The 14939-nt window shown below is 35.8% G+C and overlaps 1 protein-coding gene and 1 non-coding gene across 2 annotated transcripts; both read left to right on the top strand.

Annotated features, from left to right (window-relative positions):
• The first annotated feature begins 1650 nt into the window (after positions 1–1650).
• On the top strand, positions 1651–3667 carry LOC127075598 (geraniol 8-hydroxylase). Its single transcript, XM_051017049.1, has 2 exons — positions 1651–2656; positions 2801–3667. Exons 1-2 carry the CDS (start codon positions 1745–1747, stop codon positions 3410–3412), a joined length of 1524 nt encoding a protein of 507 aa, XP_050873006.1. The 5' UTR covers positions 1651–1744; the 3' UTR covers positions 3413–3667.
• Positions 3668–13143: 9476 nt separating this feature from the next.
• On the top strand, positions 13144–13250 carry LOC127077363 (small nucleolar RNA R71). Its single transcript, XR_007787190.1, has one exon. It is a non-coding gene; the product is annotated as a small nucleolar RNA R71 (small nucleolar RNA).
• Positions 13251–14939: the final 1689 nt, after the last annotated feature.

The raw sequence follows: 14939 nt of genomic DNA on the forward strand, positions 1-14939 counted from the left end.
GATCACAATGAGGGCATACCAAAGGGACAGTACCGAGTCGAACTAGATAGAGGTTGGTGCGACTGCGGAAAGTTCCAAGCCTTTCGTACCCCCTGCTCCCATGTAATTGCGACATGCTCAAAGGTTCGAAGAGATCCATCCTACTTGCTATTTGAAGTTTACAAAGTCGCCAGCCTTTCAAATGTTTATAAAATTAGTTTTTTCGTAGTGGTAAAAGAGGATTATTGGCTATAATATCAAGGGGACATGGTCTGGCACAACGAAGTTATACGAAGGAAGAAAAAGGGTCGCCCAAATAGCACTCGAATTCGAACCGAAATGGATATGGCGAACAAAATGGTTAGACTATGTAGTTCATGCCGTCAGCCAGGTTACAATCGTAATAATTGTCCTAGTGTTGGAACGAGCATAACCAGATAAATTTACATGTACCTCTATTGCAATATATGAAAAACTAAATTTATTTCATATTAGACGTTTGTGACGAAAGTACCATTACATAAACAGTAACACAAATAATTATAACAAATACAATACAAGAACTATGCGATTACAACCATCAAAACAATTTTGAACATGTAATGCATCATCCTACGAGCGTCTTGGTCGGTCTTAATATCCACCCATTTCTGCACTTCTCCGTTTTGGTTAGACGTGGACACAAGCCATTGTATTCTTCTAATCCTTCATCCTCTCCAATTTCTCCCTCTAACCAACTGTACAATGTATGATTAAGACGTTCAAACGTATCTGTGTTCCAAAGTCGAATCTGTATATCGGAGCCGCAACAGCGGAAAATATTACATCAGCATTTCGTTTCTGAATGTATGCAGACATTGTTAAAACAGAGAAACTTGAAGGTGATGGTGGTTGAACTAGACAAATTATGGTATTAGGAGATGACTTTGAGTGAAAAATATTGCATCCAAGGCGTGATATTTATAGAGACAGAACATCAATTGTACATAACATACAGGCGACTGAGGGATTGACGCACACATAAAAGAACATGCAGTCGCTAGATGAATTGGCGCCCACACTACAAAAAGCACCTAGGCGCCAAGAGCATTGACGCCTCCTCATGAGGGCCAATGCATGCGTCAATAGCATTGACTCTTCCTCATGAGGAGCCCAATGCATGCGCCAATGCTATTGGCGTCTCCTCTTAATGCATTTGGGTGCCCAATTCATCTGGCGCATCCTCTTCAAAATCTGATTATTTTGATATTTTTTTTGAATTATTAACTATTTTCGATTTTTTTTAAAAACATGATTATTTAAAAAAAAAATTGGATTGGGAGATGAGAATTGTTTCCTTTAAATTAATTTTATCGTTTAAGAATATGTGAACATTTAAAAAAAAATAGCTGACTTTGAGAATTGTTACAGAAGAATATTAAAAGATAAATGGAAAGATAATTGTAATTGTAATATGTGATTTGAGAGATGTCACCCAAAATAAATTTTGACATGATAGAATTTTTGACATGACAGAATTTGAAATATATGATACAAAATGGATGAAGTGGCGAAGTTCTGTTTTAATATATTAAAAAAAATATTAAATGGGTCAATTTAATATCCAAATCCTGACAATTTGATAGCAGAAAAATTCCACAAATTGACACTATAAATAGACATATCCAAGTCCTTATGAAACTCACTCACTTGTATTAACAAGTTCAAAGTTATCACTCTTTTCCTACATACTTCTCTCTCATTTTCTTCCATCTACTATCAAAAAATGGACTTATTACTAAATTCCACCCTTTCCTACTTGGTAATTTTCACATTCTCTTTCCTTCTCCTTCTCAAATTTCTCATTCCAACCAAAAAAACCAACCAAAAAAACCACTCCAAGCTTCCTCCTGGTCCTACACCACTTCCCATAATAGGAAACCTTCTAAAACTAGGAAACAAACCACATCATTCCTTAGCAAATCTTTCCAACATCCATGGTCCAATTATGACACTAAAACTGGGACAAATAACGACCATAGTAGTATCCTCAGCAGACATAGCAAAAGAAGTTCTACAAACACATGACAATCTACTCTCAAACCGAACCGTCCCGGACGCGCTCTCCGTCCTCAACCACGATCAATATAGTCTCTCTTTCATGCGCGTTTCGCCTCGCTGGCGTGACCTTAGAAAGATTTGTAACAACCAGTTGTTTTCGAATAAGACGCTGGATTCGAGCCAGCCGCTTAGGCGGAGGAAACTACAGAACCTGTTAGATGATATCAGAAAGTGTAGCGAAGCTGAGGAAGCTGTGGATATTGGGAGAGTTGCTTTTATGACAACCATTAATTTGTTGTCGAATACTTTTTTCTCGGCCGACTTTGTTCATTCGGCCGAGGAAGCTGGAGAGTATAAGGAGATTGTTGTGAGTATATTGAAGGAAGTTGGAGTGCCGAATTTGTCGGACTTTTTTCCTATGTTGAAGGTTTTTGATTTGCAGGGTATTAGGAGACGTTCTGTTGTTTCTGTAAGGAAGGTTTTGAGTATTTTTAGGAGATTTGTTGGGGAAAGGTTGAAGATGAGAGAAGGTACTGGTTCTATTGGAAATGATGATGTGCTTGATGCTTTGCTTAATATTTCTTTGGACGATGGGAAAATTGAGATGGATAAAGACGAGATAGAACATTTGTTGCTGGTATGTTTTCTATGATTCCTTCTCTTAATTTTTGTTTGAACTTTTGGTATCTAAATTTACTTATTTTACTATCTTTAGTCTATGTTTGAAACTTAAAATTCAATGGTATAGTTTTTCACTAATTAATTTTGGCATATATACCAGAACATATTTGTTGCAGGAACAGACACAAGCACATACACACTAGAATGGGCAATGGCAGAGTTAATGCACAATCCAGAAATCATGTCAAAAGTTCAAAACGAACTCGAACAAGTTGTTGGCAAAGGTAATCCAATTGAAGAAACAGACGTAGCCAAATTACCCTACATGCAAGCAGTTATAAAAGAGACATTTCGCGTGCATCCGCCAGTTCCCTTATTGCTGCCTCGTAAAGCCGAAACAGATGTCGAAATTGGTGACTACATTATTCCAAAAGATGCACAAGTTTTGGTTAATGCTTGGGCCATCAGCAGAGACCCAAGTAAATGGGAAAATCCTAATGTTTTTGCGCCGGAGAGGTTTTTGGATAGTGAAATTGATTTTAAAGGACATCATTTTGAGCTTATTCCGTTCGGGTCTGGTCGAAGAATTTGTCCTGGTTTGCCTTTGGCTATTAGAATGATGCCTTTGATGTTGGGGTCTTTGGTTAATTGCTTTAATTGGAGACTCGAAGATGGATTGAGTGCTGAAGATTTGAATAAGGAAGATGAGTATGGGATTACTTTGGAAAAATCTCAACCGGTCAGAATTGTTCCAATCAAATTGACTAAGTAATAGTTTAGCATATATGCACGATTCTCTCACACTACACCGGTGCAGTATGTGGGAGAATTCTTCAATCATTTCGCATGTGTCATTCTAATAAAATAAACAATTAGGATAAGACCTAAGTCTAAGTTAGTGTTTTTTTATACTTGTGTACTTTGTTGCGCATTTTTGTTTGTCTTGTAAGGGTCGTTTAAAGAATAATGTGTAATTTTGTTGTCTTTAATATGGTGAATTGATATGGTCATCTTTGCTGAGTTGGAAGCATGGTTTTGGAGTCAAATATTTCTAGTATATATTGATATTTTGTTTCATGTTTTAGTTAGTTTAATTTTTAGAGAAAAAAATATGCATTTACGATATAAAATAATTTTACAATATCAACTAATCAGTATTAAATGGTACTGCACTATTTTAATTTTTAATTTTTCATAAATATTGGTTTATGAGAGCTATTGTTGTCATATCTGACCAGTCAAATATTATAGGCTAATAATGGCTTAACTTTCTGTATCGTTCGTACCTACTGGTTTGTGTCTTTTTTGTAGATGACGAAATCTAATTTTGTTTAGTAGTTTTGCTATCTAAACTAAGACGAATGCTAAATTGGAGCATGTGAGTATGACATGACCCTTTATCGTATTACTTGGTTCTTCAAAGTGTTGTTTTTCATATGACTAAAAATTCTCTTATTTTTTAAAGAAATTAAAATTTTATTTATATGGTTTTTATATTCATAAATGTCTAGGTAAGTTGTATTTGTATAACAATATTATATTATTGATTTAGTAAGATATTTAATTTTAGTGTTTCCATGGTAATGGTATATTAATAAAATAAAGTAGAAGTTTTTTATTTGAAAACACAATGATCCATTAGTGTAATATTATTATTATAATATAATAATGATCTCTGAAAATTTATAATACAAAGCTAAAAAAAATATTAACAATAGATCACTTTATAAAAAAATATTTAAAATTTTATTCGGATTCATCGTAAAGATGAATCCGAATAAAACACAGTCAACTATTTAAAGAAAAAACACAATTATCAAGTAGATAATGTGTTTATATAGTAGATACTAAAATAAAATATATGATGAATTGTGATAAATAATTGGTGAAAACTAATTGAATAGTTTTACATTATCCTTATCATTAGAACTTTACATATTATCAAGTACCTCTAAGAATACAATGATTTGTTGTTGTACATATTAAATTCTTCGCGAAAAGTAAAAAATATCTTTAATTTTTAGAGATGTATCTTCGAATGTACAATTGTCTCATTTTGTTAAAATTTAATTCGGAGATGCATCTTCGTATTATTTTAGGGTTTGTTCGCAAATGCATCTCCGAAATAATCCTTAATTTTAAATACAAGGAGAAATTTGGAAATGTACCTCCGAATGTGTTTAATATATATATATATATATATATATATATATATATATATATATATATATATATATATATATATATATATATATATATATATATATATATATATATATATATATATATATATATATATATATATATATATATATATATATATATATATATATATATATATATATATATATATATATATATCGTGTCATACCATCCATATTCTCCTTCATTTTTTGAAATTTTTTCCTCAACTTCAAACTACATTTGGAGTTCGTAGCAATATACTTGCAATCCATTTTTCAAGCTTCTTCAAGGATAAACAATACCTCTACTTCAAGCATTTCAATCCCAACTCCACTTATTCATCCTCAAACACTTTTTTGAGTAAGTTTCTCATTTAACTTATTTTGATTTTTTATTAATGTATTAGGTAAAATAGCTTGTTATAAATGCGTTAAGTAGTAATCAAATTCGTAATAGATAGATGTTAGAGACATGCATTATGCTTTGATTGAATTTTGGGATGTTAGGGCAAGTGATCGCGACTTTATGAGTCTATTGGGGTATTAACTGCAAGTGCACAGTCTAATCACGTAGTTTTAAAAGATATCGATCCCACAAGGACTTAATGAATCGATATACCGTTTTTCTAAGGTTATTTCGTAAAGCTAAGGCGGATGATACTTTGATGATTAGGGGGAAAAGTAAAACTAAAATTGGATCTAGATTAACTATCAAATAACACGGATATCGATATGTAGTTCGTCGAAATCAGGGAATCAAATCTTCGTTGGTTTCTTAGTTTTAAAATAAGTCTTTTCAGTAGACACTATTAATTAAAAGTCTTTTCCTCAAACTCTCGCTCTGTTGAATCAGACTATGACTTTATATTAACGTACGCTCTCACTATTTAGTTAAATCTAAAATCACTTTTTGAAAACAATAGAATCTATAGAAACTCTTTTTAAGAAAATGCTAACTGTTTAAACGCTCTCGTCTCAAACTCTCGCTCTGTTGACTTAGACTATATGATTAAACTTAAATGCTTAACTCTCGTCCTCATATTCAACCTTTAAAAATAATATTTGAAAATGGTTAGAATTTAATTAACTTTAAAAATTGCTTTCGCCCTGATTTAAAGTTAATGTTCAATTTACACTGTCCAGTTAAAAGCTCAAACCGTCGTTCTATTGATTTTAACTTCTTTATGTCTTTTACTCTCGTACAAAAACTTTGGTATTAACTCTGTAAATTGAGACCGGAAAAAGAGTGACTATATTTTGAAATAAATTTAAACCAACTCAGTTTTGATTCCTTTATTCCGCTTACTTTACATACCGATATCTAAATAAATTAGTCGGACATGCTAAACATGCCTAAACAATAATTATGCTTAAATACAGCCATATCAGACAACCAATATAGATAAACAGCAGCACATAGCATATATAAATTAAAACAATAAATTAATGAACCTGTAAAATTAATAGAAATCTTGGTTTTATCCCCTAGCTTCGATGCTTGAACACTCCACCGCAAGCCGGTTAGATTTGTTCTTCATAATCTTCGATCAAACAGGAAAATAAACACAAGGAAATAAAATACTATAATCTAACGTAAGGTTAGATCCAGTAAAAGTTACACAATAGTTTCCGGTGTAGAAACTATTGTGAGAAAATAAATCGAATGCTTAGTAAATAAAGCTAGTAAAGAAAAGAAAATAAAGTGCTAAGAAAATAAAATGCTAAGAAAATGGAATGCTGGAAAGTATATTGTTGTAAAAATTTACACGGCGAAAAGGAGGATATCTCAATTGGATCCTTTGAGGTCTATTTATATTCCTCCATAAAGTAACCGTTTATCAAAAGCATCTTCCGTAGGGTTTTTCAAGCGTCAATGAGTCCAAGAGGAAAAATAGGGGAGAACTGCTTCTGTTACGCACGTTAATGCAAAAAAGTATGGGTGGGGTGTGTGACGTCCGTCACACCATGTGTTACGGTCGTAACACTAAGTAGAGGGGCGTGACGCTCGTCACAGGCCATTTTTCTTGTAGTTTGCTTGGGCTGGGCTTTAGTGAGATGCTTTCCTACAAAATTCTCTTTTTGCACCCCTTTTCTTTCCTTTTCACACATGCTTCAAATAATGTTACCTGAAATAAATAATAATAGAATACCAAGTAATATTGAATAATATAAAATAAATTGGATCAAATAACAATATAATTTAATTAAATCAAGTCCAAAAATGTGATATTATTTCGTGTTATCAAACTCCCCCATACTTAGACTTTTGCTTGTCCTCAATCAAGATATAATATAGAAATCGTTTTAAAATATTAGCCAGATTAAATTTCTAAACACACATCAATTCGTACTAGGTTGCAAGTAAATCTCGTTTAGGAATAACCTGAGTTTAGTCTTAACATCAACAACTACCGTCACAACATCAGATAACCTCACCTTATGCAAACCAGTTCGAGTCGTGCTATTATAGCTAGCCTAGTTCTTTTACTCTTATTTCACCCGTTTTCATTCTAGCGAAATCACATTAAGCCCTTTATATTTTCGCGCACATAGTGGAGTAACCGGTTAGCGATTCTGATCCCCTTTTAGCTAGAAGTTCTGGTACATAAGTTGGATAACTTCGTTATTTAGTCCATTGCAAATTGCGGGGGATCGGACCGTAGTCCGCCCTACCAAGTTCAGCACCAGAAATCGCTGAACCAACTCACAATGGCTTGTTCATACTATGTTTTTTTTTGTAGGGTCCGCAACCTTTGGATTAAATGATCGGGTAAGGATCACCTAACTTAATTAGTGCATTTCCTGATTTTTAATATGTTGTTTTGGGAATCATTCACTTATATTCATCGGCTCTCCACGTAGTTTGCTATTAAGATGGTGCCGACTTCTCTTATAAACTACTCGGGGTTACTATAAAACTAAAAGTGCAAGGAATTGGTATAATAGGTACTTATCCTGATCTAACATGTTGAGGTTTTTAGAGCGTTGGGGCGGTAATAATTTTTGTCTTGATTTCACTCAAGTTTTATAAAATAAGCAACCTTTATACTTATCGAGTGTGTTAAATTTTTTTTTATGGCTCAAGAAAATTGAGGGGAATAGATAATAAAAACTTTTTTATTTTTTTTATTTTTTTTATTTTTTTATATATGAAAGGGAAATAACATACTTGAAAGGGAAATAAAATAAATATAACTGAAACAAAGTTTCCCCCCTACACTTAAATGAAACATTGTCCCCAATGTTTCAAAAAAAAACGAAAGAAAAAGGAAAAGAAAAAGGAACCCAAACTCAATTCTGCCTGCGTCCTCTTGTTCTCGGACCTGGTGATCGTTGGCGTACTTCCAAGTCATCAAACCTGTGAAGTAAGTCAGTGAACCGCTGGTCGGTTATTGCATTCCTCTCCTCTTATTGGTGTTGCATTTTGCGCATCAGTTGCATTACTTCGTTATTCTGCGCATGCATGGCATCAAGCCGTTGGGCTTGATGTTCAATAAAAATTTGTGGGTTGTCTCCCACGAAGCGCTTTGTTTAATATCGCAAGCTCGACATAAAACTATTAAATGTTAATCTATTAATTTTGGAGACAATACGTCTAAGTGCAGGACTTGCGAGTCTTCATTGTTTTCATCATAGTGATAATGTTTTAGACGCTGCCCGTTTACGATAAATGATTCAATAGATTTTCCTTTAATTTCTACAGCTCCACTGGGAAAGACATTAGTGACTTGGAAAGGGCCTGACCATCTAGAGCGTAGTTTTCCTGGGAACAACTTGAGTCAAGAGTTAAACAATAGGACTACATCGCCTTGTTTGAAAGTTTTTCTTGATATGCGTTTATCATGCCATTTTTTCGTTCTTTCCTTGTAGATTCTGGCATTTTCGTATGCGTCTTGTCTAAGTTCCTCTAATTCGTTTATATCAAGAATTTTCTTTTCACCGACGGCCTTATAGTTTAAATTTAAATTTTTAATAGCCCAATAGGCCTTATGTTCTAACTCTACCGGGAGGTGGCAAGATTTACCATAGATAAGCTTAAATGGGGTTGTTCCTATAGGAGTTTTGTAAGCGGTTCGGTATGCCCATAAAGCTTCGGGTAATTTTGATAACCAGTCTTTCCTCGATGTAGCGACTGTTTTTTCCAATATTTGTTTGATTTCTCTATTAGACACTTCCACTTGTCCACTAGTTTGAGGATGGTAAGGTGTTGCTACTCGATGTTTTACACCATACTTAAACAATAATTTTTCGAGTATCTTAGATATGAAATGCGATCCACCGTCACTGACTACTATTCTTGGGACACCAAATCTTGGAAAGATTATATTCTTGAAGAGTTTAATTACTACTCGTGTGTCGTTTGTTGGAGAAGCTATAGCCTCAATCCATTTTGATACGTAGTCAACCGCTACGAGTATGTATTTGTTACCAAAAGAAGGTGGAAAAGGTCCCATGAAATCTATTCCCCACACATCGAAAATTTCTACTTCCAAAATGCCTTTTTGTGGCATCTCGTCACGTCTAGATATGTTTCCTGTGCGTTGACACCTATCGCATTTCTTGACAGCGGCATGCACATCCTTCCATATGTTTGGCCAATAAAGACCGACTTGTAGGATTTTAGAGCAGGTTTTGGATGTACTTGCGTGTCCACCATAAGGAGCGGAATGACAATGTTGGATTATAATTTCTACCTCTTCTTCAGGTATACAGCGACGGAAAATACCATCGGGGCCTCTTTTGAAAAGTAAAGGGTCGTCCCAGTAATAAAGTTTCATGTCATGGAAGAATCGTTTCTTTTGTTGGTATGATAAATCAAGTGGAACCACTCTGGCGGCTAAATAATTGACAAAATCGGCGTACCATGGTGTAACGCATACAGCCAAGGTGGTATCTACCTGTTCATCAGCTCTACTTTCTTCCAAATTAGCTATAAGTTTATCGTACGAGAAATCATCGTTGATCGATGTTCTTTCTGGTTTCAGGTTTTCAAGTCTAGAGAGGTGATCTGCTACTACGTTTTCAGTTCCTTTTTTATCTTTGATTTCCAAATCAAATTCTTGTAGCAACAAGATCCACCTTAGGAGTCTAGGTTTAGCATCCTTTTTTGTTAAGAGGTACTTAATGGCAGCGTGATCAGTGTAAACGATTATTTTAGCTCCGACCAAGTAGGAACGAAATTTATCTAGTGCAAATACTACTGCTAAAAGCTCTTTCTCGGTCGTGGCGTAATTCATTTGTGCTTCATCTAGAGTTCTACTCGCATAATATATGACGTGAAGTTTTTTATCCTTTCGTTGTCCTAAAACAGCGCCTACGGCGTAATCACTTGCGTCACACATTATTTCGAATGGTTCATTCCAATTCGGGGTCTGCATTATGGGCGCGGAGATCAATGCTTGTTTAAGTGTTTGAAATGCTTCTAAACATTTATTGTCGAAGATGAATTCAGCATCTTTCATTAATAATCTGGTTAAAGGTTTAGTTATTTTAGAGAAATCTTTAATGAATCGTCGGTAAAAACCGGCATGTCCTAAGAAGCTTCGTATTTCTCTCAGAGTTTTCGGAGGTTGAAGGTTTTCGATTACTTCTATTTTAGCTTTGTCTACTTCAATTCCTCTATTTGATATGATGTGTCCTAAAACAATTCCTTCTTGTACCACGAAGTGACATTTTTCCCAATTAAGTACTAGGTTTACTTTTACACACCGTTCTAGAACTCTTTCTAGGTTTTCAAGACATTCTTCGAAACTTTGTCCGCATACGGAAAAGTCATCCATAAAGACTTCCATGATGTTTTCGAGAAAATCGGCGAATATGGCCATCATGCACCTTTGGAAGGTTGCAGGAGCATTGCACAAGCCAAACGACATTCGTCGATAAGCGAAGGTACCAAAGGGACATGTGAACGTTGTCTTTTCTTGGTCATCAGGATGAATTGGTATTTGAAATAAGCCTGAGTAACCGTCTAGATAGCAGAAATGAGAATGCTTGGCTAATCGTTCTAACATCTAGTCTATGAATGGTAAAGGAAAATGATCTTTTCGGGTTGCTTTGTTTAGCTTTCTATAGTCAATGCACATTCTCCATCCCGATTCAATTCGTTTGGTTATAGTTTCTCCTTTTTCATTTTCGATCACTGTTATACCTCCTTTCTTTGGTACTACGTGTACAGGACTAAACCATTTGCTATCGGATATAGGATATATGATACCTGCCTCTAATAACTTCGTTACTTCCTTCTTCACTACCTCACTCAGGATCGGGTTTAGTCTCCTCTGATGTTCCCTAGAAGTTTTACAGTCTTCTTCTAGCATGATGCGGTGCATACAAATGGAAGGACTTATCCCTTTAAGATCTGTGATGTTGTATCCTAGTGCGGTTGGATATTTTCTTAAGATATGTAGGAGTTTTTCGGTTTCAAGTTTTCCTAGGTCTGCATTGACTATCACTGGTTGTTCAAGTTCTAAGTCTAGGAATTCATATCTCAGATTTTTGGGAAGTGTTTTCAGGTCGAGGGTTGGTTTCTTAAGGCATTGCATAGGATCTGATGTTATTGCTAAACATTGGTTCAGTCTGTCTTCTACACGATAGTCGGACAAATCGTCATTTTCTAATTCTGTTTCTTTTATGCATTCATCGATGATATCCATGAAGTAACATGTGTCTTCTATTTCAGGTGCTTTCAAAAATTTGGAAAGGATGAACTCAATTTTCTCTTCTCCTACTTCGAAAGTGAGTCGTCCTCGTTTTACGTCTATGATAGCACCGGCGGTTGCTAAGAAAGGTCTTCCCAATATAATGGGGGTAACTTCATCTTCTCTTATATCCATAATTATAAAATCGGTGGGAATGTAGAATTGACCTATGCGCACGGGAACGTTTTCAAGAATTCCTACGGGATATCTAACGGAACGATCTACTAATTGCACAGACATTTTAGTTGGTCTTAATTCTCCGATTTCCAGTCTCTTGCATATTGACAAGGGCATAACACTGATACCGGCTCCTAAATCGCACAAAGCTTTATCTATGACAAAATTTTCCTATATGACAGGGTATAGAGAAACTACCAGGGTCTTTAAGTTTAGGAGGCATATTCTGGATTATTGCGCTACACTCAGCAGTGAGTGTAACGGTTTCGCTGTCCTCAAGTTTCCTTTTATTAGATAAAATTTCTTTTAAGAACTTAGCATATGAAGGCATCTGTGTAATAGCTTCTGTAAAAGGAATCGTGACGTTTAATTGTTTCAGTAGGTCAACAAATTTTTTAAATTGGCCCGCGTCTTTGGATTTAATTAGCCTTTGAGGATAAGGGATAGGTGGTTTGTAAGGCGGCAGAGGTACATAAGGTTCTTTGTTTTCTACGGTTTCTTTATTACTCTCTTCCTTTTCCTTAGGTCTACCTTCTTCCTCAGTTGACTTTTTAGAGTTTTGGTTCTCAATCCTTGGGTCAGACGGTCCTTCTACCTCTGTTCCACTTCTTAATATAATTGCATGAGCGTGGCCTTTCGGATTAGGTCGGGGCTGTCCAGGAAATGTACCAGTTGGGGAAGCAGTAGGCGCTTGTTATTGAGCTACTTGCGAGATTTGTGTTTCCAGCATTTTGTTATGGGTAGTCAGGGCATCTACTTTACTTGCTAGTTGTTTAATCTGTTCGCTAGTGTGTACATTCTGGTTTAAGAATTCTTTATTGGTTTGCTGTTGAGAAGCTATGAAGTTCTCCATCATGATTTCCAAATTGGATTTCCTAGGAACGTTGTTGTTAGGTGTAGATGGGGTCGGCTTTTGATATCCAGGAGGTATAGTTGGAGCTTGACTGGGAGCTTGACCTGGTGCGTATAAAGCGTTGTTACTTTTATATGAAAAATTAGGATGGTTCTTCCAGTTTGAGTTATAGGTATGCGAGTAGGGATTTCCTTGAGCATAGTTCACCTGCTCTGCTTGGATTCTTGTTAGGAGTTGACAATCTGCAGGAGTGTGACCTTGAATTCCACAGACTTCGCAATTTTGAGTTACGGCAACCACGGTGGCTGGAGGTGATACATTTAAACTTTCAATTTTCTAGGCAAGAGCATCCACTTTTGCATTAACATGATCAAGGCTACTTATCTCGTACATGCCACCTTTTGTTTGAGGTTTTTCTACCATTGTTCGGTCGCTTCCCCACTGATAGTGATTTTGGGCCATGCTCTCAATAAGTTGATAAGCGTCAGCGTAAGGTTTATCCATAAGCGCACCACCGACGGCGGCGTCTATTGTTAACCTTGTGTTGTACAAGAGACTATTATAGAAGGTATGAATTACTAACCAATCCTCTAAACCACGGTGTGGACAAAGTCTCATCATGTCTTTGTATCTTTCCCATGCTTCGAAAAGAGACTCGTTATCTTTCTGCTTAAATCCATTTATCTGGGCTCTTAACATAGCTGTTTTGCTTGGAGGAAAATATCGGGCAAGAAAGACTTTCTTCAACTCATTCCATGTGGTGACTGAGTTGGAAGGAAGAGACTGAAGCCATCTTCTAGCTTTATCTCTTAACGAGAAAGGAAAGAGACGAAGTCGAATTGCCTCTGAAGTGACACCATTAGCTTTAACAGTATCAGCGTATTGGACAAATACGGATAAATGAAGGTTTGGATCCTCGGTAGAATTTCCAGAAAATTGGTTCCGTTGCACTGCCTGCAACAGCGAAGGTTTAAGTTCGAAGTTGTTCGCTTCGATTGCGGGTGGAGCAATACTCGAATGCGGCTCATCTTGCGATGGAGCAGCGTAATCTCGAAGAGCACGAGCTGGTTCTGCCATCTCGGGTATCGGCGAAGGAAGGAGATTTTTGAGATCAGGAATTTCGATTGGAGGAAGATTGTTTGCAGCACGATACTCTCGAATTCGTTGTAAGACTCAGAGATATCGTTCAACGTCGTTGATTCGTAAGTAGTACGGTTCGCCTTGTGAGCAAGTGTGTGGCATACAAATCAACGAAAGACAAGGGAAGAATAAAAATTGCCTTAGTCTCTACAGCGTAACAGAAGAGTTACGATATCGACTAAATAAAAGTCCCCGGCAACGGCGCCAAAAACTTGATCGCGACTTTATGAGTCTATTGGGGTATTAACTGCAAGTGCACAGTCTAATCGCGTAGTTTTAAAAGATATCGATCCCACAGGGACTTAATGAATCGATATACCGTTTTTCTAAGGTTACTTCGTAAAGCTAAGGCGGATGATACTTTGATGATTAGGGGGAAAGTAAAACTAAAATTGGATCTAGATTAACTATCAAACAACACGGATATCGGTATGTAGTTCGTCGAAATTAGGGAATCAAATCTTCGTTGGTTTCTTAGTTTTAAAATAAGTCTTTTCAGTAGACACTATTAATTAAAAGTCTTTTCCTCAAACTCTCGCTCTGTTGAATCAGACTATGACTTTATATTAACGTACGCTCTCACTATTTAGTTAAATCTAAAATCACTTTTTGAAAACAATAGAATCTATAGAAACTCTTTTTAAGAAAATGCTAACTGTTTAAACGCCCTCGTCTCAAACTCTCGCTCTGTTGACTTAGACTATATGATTAAACTTAAATGCTTAACTCTCGTCCTCACATTTAACCTTTAAAAATAATATTTGAAAATGGTTAGAATTTAATTAACTTTAAAAATTGCTTTCGCCCTGATTTAAAGTTAATGTTCAATTTACACTGTCCAGTTAAAAGCTCACACTACGCCAAAACAGGTTTTTGGCAGCGCCCCTTAGACAGCGCTTTTCTCCAAAAGCGCTGCTACACGTTAAAAAAAAATAAAAATAAGGAAACTGAATACGTAGATGGCTTAAAGCGCTGCTAAATGGATGGTCTTAGACAGCGCTTTTTAAAAGCGCTGCTAAATGGCCTACCTTAGACAGCGCTTTTGAGAAGGTCCACCGTATACAGCGCTTCTCCCAAAAGCGCTGTCTAAGGCCTTAAAATTATTTAAATTAATCACAACAAAAGCGTTGTCTAAGGCCTACCTTATACAGCGCTTTTTAGAAGGTCACCTTAGACAGCGCTTTTGGGAGAAGCGCTGTATAAGGCCTTAAAATTATTTAAATTAATCACAACAAAAGCGCTGTATAA

This window comes from Lathyrus oleraceus, chromosome 4 (assembly GCF_024323335.1).
Source record: "Lathyrus oleraceus cultivar Zhongwan6 chromosome 4, CAAS_Psat_ZW6_1.0, whole genome shotgun sequence".
Lineage (NCBI taxonomy): Eukaryota > Viridiplantae > Streptophyta > Magnoliopsida > Fabales > Fabaceae > Lathyrus > Lathyrus oleraceus.